Source organism: Panthera uncia, chromosome F2, assembly GCF_023721935.1.
Source record: "Panthera uncia isolate 11264 chromosome F2, Puncia_PCG_1.0, whole genome shotgun sequence".
NCBI lineage: Eukaryota > Metazoa > Chordata > Mammalia > Carnivora > Felidae > Panthera > Panthera uncia.
The window spans coordinates 28,546,051-28,552,050 of NC_064812.1; the positions used below are offsets into that span (position 1 = coordinate 28,546,051).

At 46.4% G+C, this 6,000-nt stretch overlaps 1 protein-coding gene across 1 annotated transcript in view; it reads left to right on the forward strand.

Annotated features, from left to right (window-relative positions):
• The window catches only part of SYBU (syntabulin), a 73,886-nt gene extending 69,507 nt beyond the window's left edge, over nucleotides 1-4,379 (forward strand). Inside the window, exons 6-7 of the mRNA XM_049633001.1 lie at nucleotides 865-1,014; nucleotides 2,547-4,379. Coding sequence (XP_049488958.1) covers nucleotides 865-1,014; nucleotides 2,547-3,651 — 1,255 coding nt within the window. The 3' untranslated portion in view covers nucleotides 3,652-4,379. The remainder of the gene's footprint in view (nucleotides 1-864; nucleotides 1,015-2,546) is intronic.
• The last annotated feature ends 1,621 nt before the right edge of the window (nucleotides 4,380-6,000 follow it).

Genomic DNA, 6,000 nt, shown 5'->3' on the forward strand with positions numbered 1-6,000 from the left:
AAGGAATTAATTAGTCCCTGGGGGGGGGGGGCATGAGGCTGCAGAAAAAAGGACCTCCACAACCAAAGGGGCCACAACAGGGGTACTGGAAGGTTGGGAGGTGGACACAGGCCATCTGGATGGAGTGCAGGTTCAGCGGGACCAGGGCGAGGGCTCCAGCGCTGGGGAGAAAGCTGCTAGCCCTCCTTCCTTGGCCTTCTTCCTTCTGGGTGGCCATTCTCGTTAGTCAGCTGTCTTCCAGCAGGGATGCCCAGCCCCGGCCAGGCCTGAGAGGGGCCGACATTCCAGCTCAGGAAGATTTCTACAACACCAGGCATCTCTCTTACAAAACACACACTCTGGTGACAGTGGAGTGGCCTTTCCCCTTTGGAATGAGGAAACTTTCCACCAAATCAGCACACTCTTGCCAGGGATTGATTTTGGAACTGTTTGAATTCAACTAATAACAATCGGGATGTTTAGGCAGTGGCACATTGTGTGGAAAGTGAGGCCGTCTCGCTCCAGTCCTTCCCCCCTCCACCCGTCCCACTCATTGTCCTCTAACAGTGCATTACTCCGAATCAGTCCACAGGCAGGCCTGTGCACAATCATGTATTATTTTGTATGAGGTCATTCTTAAGCCATAGAAAACTCCTCCCTCTCCACTGTGTACACCCTCTCCACAAACACCCTCCCCACACTCTCCTGAGTGATGAGCAGTCCTAAGATCAGCAGGTAACATTACAACCCCCTTCTTAAGTGAATCCTGCATCATTGAGGTTTCAGACCCTGGTACCCAGCTGTCTTTCCTTCCCTAGCTGTGAGCTGTGCCGTCACTTTTCTTTTTATAGAAAAAGTAACATTTCGTTGCTTGGATTGTTTCAGGCGGTCTGGAAGGTACATGTCCTGTGGTGAAAATCATGGTGTCAAACCCCCAAACCCAGAGCAATATTTGACTCCTCTGCAGCAAAAAGAGGTTACAGTGAGACACCTGAAGACCAAGCTGAAGGAATCAGAGCGCCGGCTTCATGAAAGGTGAATCTGCATTCCTTGCACGCTGAGCTAAGGATGGTTTCTTTTTCCATGAAATGAAACACAAACCCACACTATAGAGAAATAGAAAAGAAAATTTTTTTCATTTTTGGTAAATTCCTGAAATCAGCCTTTCAAAAGAGCCATTTCCTATTCCTCAGTGATTTGGCTGTTTCAGGAGCACCGGGGACCCTCTAAGGTTTGAGGGGAACCTCTGCTTCTGGGTGTGTACAGCTCGGACATGAAGGGTTGGGTGTGTGCGTGGCTATTTTTAAATGGCAGGAACACTGGCAGGAACAATCCCATACTTCCAGCATTAAGGGTCACACATGGGGCCCCTATTGAGTCCTGTTTATCTCTCTGAGAGCGCGGACGGCCATGTGCACTATGATTCCTGCAAGCTATTTCTGGGCCGAAGGAAGAGGTTCATTATTCTTGGCTAAGTGTTGAGGTAAAAAACAAAAACCAAAAAAAAAAAAAAAAAAAAAACCCATGCTTAAGAGATCTTATCACAGAGAAAAGACCTTTGACATCTTGGGGCAGGCCAGATTTTCTGCTTCATGATTTCCCTCGGAACTTTTTGGTATAGACGAATGGAGCTCTGACCAGGGTGGCTGAGAGTTCAGGGCAGGGGTGGCGTGAGTCAGACCTTACTTTCTGGAAGGATTTGTTTATGATTTGAAGAATCCCTGTGAGGGTTTGAGCAGTCATGGCAGGGAAGCACGGGAAGGCAATGAAACTGGAGACTACTCCGGTCTAAACTTAGAGAAGCAAAATTAACAACATCTTCTCATGTATATCAGGATCCTGACTGCCTGGTTTTCATATCCACTGAGAATATGAGGACTTGTATTTACATTGACTGTGAAGAAATTATCTATCAGGAGGAATCGCCAACAAAGATCTTGAAATCAGGGTCCTGTGAAGGATCTAAAAAATGGGATAGATTTTCTTCAGTGTAGGATGGATCCAGTAGCATTTTCCCCTGAGAAGAGAGGGAATAATTGACTTTTCACAAAGTCCTTGCAATATGCATTTTATAATTCAAAAAAATTTCAAATTATTACTGGAATATGATCAGAACAGTTCTGCAAGGCTAAAACTTACCAGTTTGCCTTCCATCTTTGATCGGTAATTAAAAGTGAAATGAACTTTACTTCCAGAAAGTGTAGATATAAGAAAAAGGTGGTCTACGGACATAAAAGGAGGCTAAGAAACTCTAATGTGTCCTATTAACGAAATTTCAAATATTAAATACCGAATAGAGGCTAATGCTTACACTTCGCGCATCGCCTGACAGCACTCGAAAAGAAAAGCAGACAATAGTCACATTTTTTATTCTGATTCTAGTTACTCTTCTCATTTTTGCTATTTTGCAATTAAGGGGGGCAGTTCCCGGCTAATACCTGTGAGAGAAAAGAAAAAATCAAAACTGATTTAACCTCCAAGTTTCAAGGGCAAGAGCCCGGGCTCCTGGCCTTGGGGCAGAATCGCTAGGCGCCCGCTTGGAAGTTGACCTTGCCTTCTCCCTGCAGGGAAAGCGAGATTGTGGAGCTCAAGTCCCAGCTGGCCCGGATGAGGGAAGACTGGATTGAAGAAGAGTGCCACCGCGTGGAGGCCCAGCTGGCCCTGAAGGAAGCCAGGAAGGAGATCAAACAGCTCAAACAGGTCATCGAAACTATGAGGAGCAGCTTGGCTGATAAAGATAAAGGCATTCAGAAATATTTTGTGGACATAAATATTCAAAACAAGAAGTTGGAGTCTCTACTGCAGAGCATGGAGATGGCGCACAGTGGCTCCCTGAGGGATGAACTGTGCCTGGACTTCCCATGCGATTCCCCAGAGAACAGCTTCCCCCTCGGCCCCCCTTTCGTCAAGATGGCAGACGGGCTGTCTGCGGAGGAGCAGGGCACCGAGGAAGGGGCCGACGGCGAGCCGCTGGTGGGAGACGGTCTGGCCGACCGCACAGATTTGCTGGATGGCATGGTGACCGCCGCCACCGCAGAGGCCGGCGACCTGGAGCTCCTTCACCCCGCCCCCGCGGCAGCGGCCCTCGACGGCCTCCCCCTGGCGGCTGGGGAGGAAGAGGGCAGTGCGGTGGTGGAGCGAGCGGTGCAGACCGACGTGGTGCCCTACAGCCCCGCCATCTCGGAGCTCATCCAGCACGTGCTCCAGCTCCAGGACCCGTGGCCCTCGAGCTCAGCATCGCCTGACGAGTCCGGGGCTGACTCGACAGAAAGCTTCCCCGAGTCCGTCTCTGCGTTCATGGTGGATTTAACGCCAAGAAACCCCAACTCGGCCATCCTTTTGTCTCCCGTGGAGACCCCCTCCGCCACGGTGGATCCGGAAGCTCCCGCAACCCGCCTCATGAGCGAGCTGGATTTTGCAGGCCCCACGGAAGAGAGGTTGGACGGCATCATCCCGTTGTCGCGCGGGGCCGTCGGGACGCAGTACTGGAGCAGCAGCTTCCTGGTGGATCTCCTGGCTGTGGCTGCCCCCGTGGTCCCCACTGTTCTGTGGGCATTCAGTACTCAGAGAGGGGGGACAGATCCCGTCTACAACATCGGGGCCTTGCTCCGGGGCTGCTGTGTGGTCGCCCTGCATTCGCTCCGCCGCTCCGCCTTTCACATCAAAACCTAAAATAGAAGTCGTCGTTTCCGTGTGCCAATCTGTCCCGTGTGGCGTCGTGCCAGGTGGAGAAACAGCAGGTCGACTTGCGGCGGCCTCTAGTCTGTCGTTTTTGCTCCTCGGTATTTGATTTGCACTATATTTAGTTGAAGCCTGTTCACTGTTTAAAACCGGAGGTATCTTCAAAGGCATGGAGACCTGGTTCAAGTAAATGCCCCACCAGTGGTAGAGAAAGCATGCTCATGACCCTGCCGTGTCGTCTGAGGTACCCGTTCTTATCCTAGTGGTTCAGGAAGAGAAAATGCAGAGTTTGCACTTTTCAAGACAGCTTCTGTAAGGCTGGCATGTTATCTCCTTGCTTTGCTTTGTGCCGTTTTAAAATGTGTAATTGTTACAGCATTCCAATGGTCTTGTGCACAGCAGGGGACTGTAACCAAAAATAAAACTGTACTTGTGTAATTGGTTTGAAGAAGTCTTGAATAGCTCCTTAGCGTCTTACTTGGGGTTGATAAGATTTGAGTGTTTGCAATTTTTTACTAAATGTAGCTTCAAAGTCGTGAAATGGCTTGTTTGTTCCTAAACCTGTTAATTGATGAGACTGTATGTAAGTTTACGATGTATTAACTTATTTTTTGCTTATTATATAGTGTTTTATTGGAAATTGTTTGTAACCACACACTTCAGCATGATGAAAATAAAGATTAGTGTTTACATTTAAATAAATGTTTTATCCTCCCGTAAAATAATTACCTGTGTGGTTTTACTTCTGTAAATGGTGAGAAAGGCTAAATGGATACTTTCTTCTTTATCAGTAGGGGTCTATAAAAAATGGACTTAAGAAATGAGAAAGAGGGAAAACAATGATTAAAAGAGGCGAGGGTTTCCTACTCTGTCTTTAAAAAAGCATTGTTTCTGACTGAAAGTAGCTTTGATTGCTCTGAAATTACTGATACATTTGTTTGTTCATACATTTATTCACTAAGATGTGTTGAGTATTTTCAGAAAAGTTGGGTTGATTTTCTTTAAGCATGTCAGGGATGCAGAGGGGGAGAATGTGCTAGCACCGTATGCTTCCTCCCCTTGGAATAATAGGGTGGCTGGGAAGGATGAGGTAATATTTGATCTCTGTTACTTTATTTGTCCCTTGTGAGGTGGGGTATTATTCTATTTTACAGATAAGGGAGCTAAACTTCAAAGAGGTAAAATGCTCACAGTTTCATGGTTCATCTCTAGAAGCCAGGATTTCAAGTGTCTGCAAAGCAAATGGTTTTTTCCACTCTACCACAAAGCGAAGAGAATATCCTAAGTTCTCACCCAGAGACTCTTCTTCCCATAGCACTTACCACGTTTAAACATACTGTATTTTGACTTTCTATGTCTTGATTATTGCCCATTTCCCCCACTAAAATACTAGGTCTCTGAGGGCAGGGATCTGTGTTCTGTTTTGTTCACAGATGTATGTCAAGAACTTAAAACAGTATGCATAGTAGGGGTTCTAAAAATTGTCGTTGAATGAATTAATTCACCCAACAAATACTTCTGGGTGCTGGGCACTTCACTGGATCAGTCACCAATACTGAAAGGGACAGATAAGGTTTCTGCCCTCAGGGAGTTTAGGTTCTGTCTGTGAAAGACACAGAACATGCCAATAAATGAAGAAAATCATTTTAGGTAAGTACTAAGTGCTAAGTACTTCCAAGTAAATGAAGTGTTTTGACCAAGAGTAACAGGAATAATGGTAAGGAACAAATCTCTGAAGAAATAACATTAGTACTGATGGATTAAAAAGTGCCAGGTATGTGCAGATATGGGAGTAAATTGTTGCAAAAAGAACAAAAGCAAAGGTTCTGAGTCAGAAAGGGGTTGGGCATGTGAAGGGGCATCAAGGAGGCCAGAGTGGCTAGAGTGGAGGAAGAAGTGGAGTAAGCAGGCGACTGGGAGAAGTGGAGAGGAAGCTAGTTCATATGGGGCCATGTAACCATGTTAGGGTTGGTTTGAATTCCTTCCCGGTGCAATGAGAAATATGAATGGACTTTAAACAGGACAGTGATATAATCTGGGGTTTTTTTCTTGTTTCTTTTCTTCCTTTTTTTTTTTTTTGTAACTATGGCTGCCATGTGCAGAAGGCGTTGTAAGCAGGCAGGAGTGGAAGCAGGGACACCAGTGAAATAGTCTAGATGAGTGATTATGACAACTTGGAGGTGGAAGTGGATCTAGAGACTAACTTGAATAAAGATACAACTTAGAACTGAGGTGATTTGCAGAGAGATCGGATGTGGGGAGGGGAAGTGGTAGAGTTTAAGAAAGAGAGAAATTAAGGATGACTCTGGAGCACCTGAGTCAATGGTAGGGCCATTTACT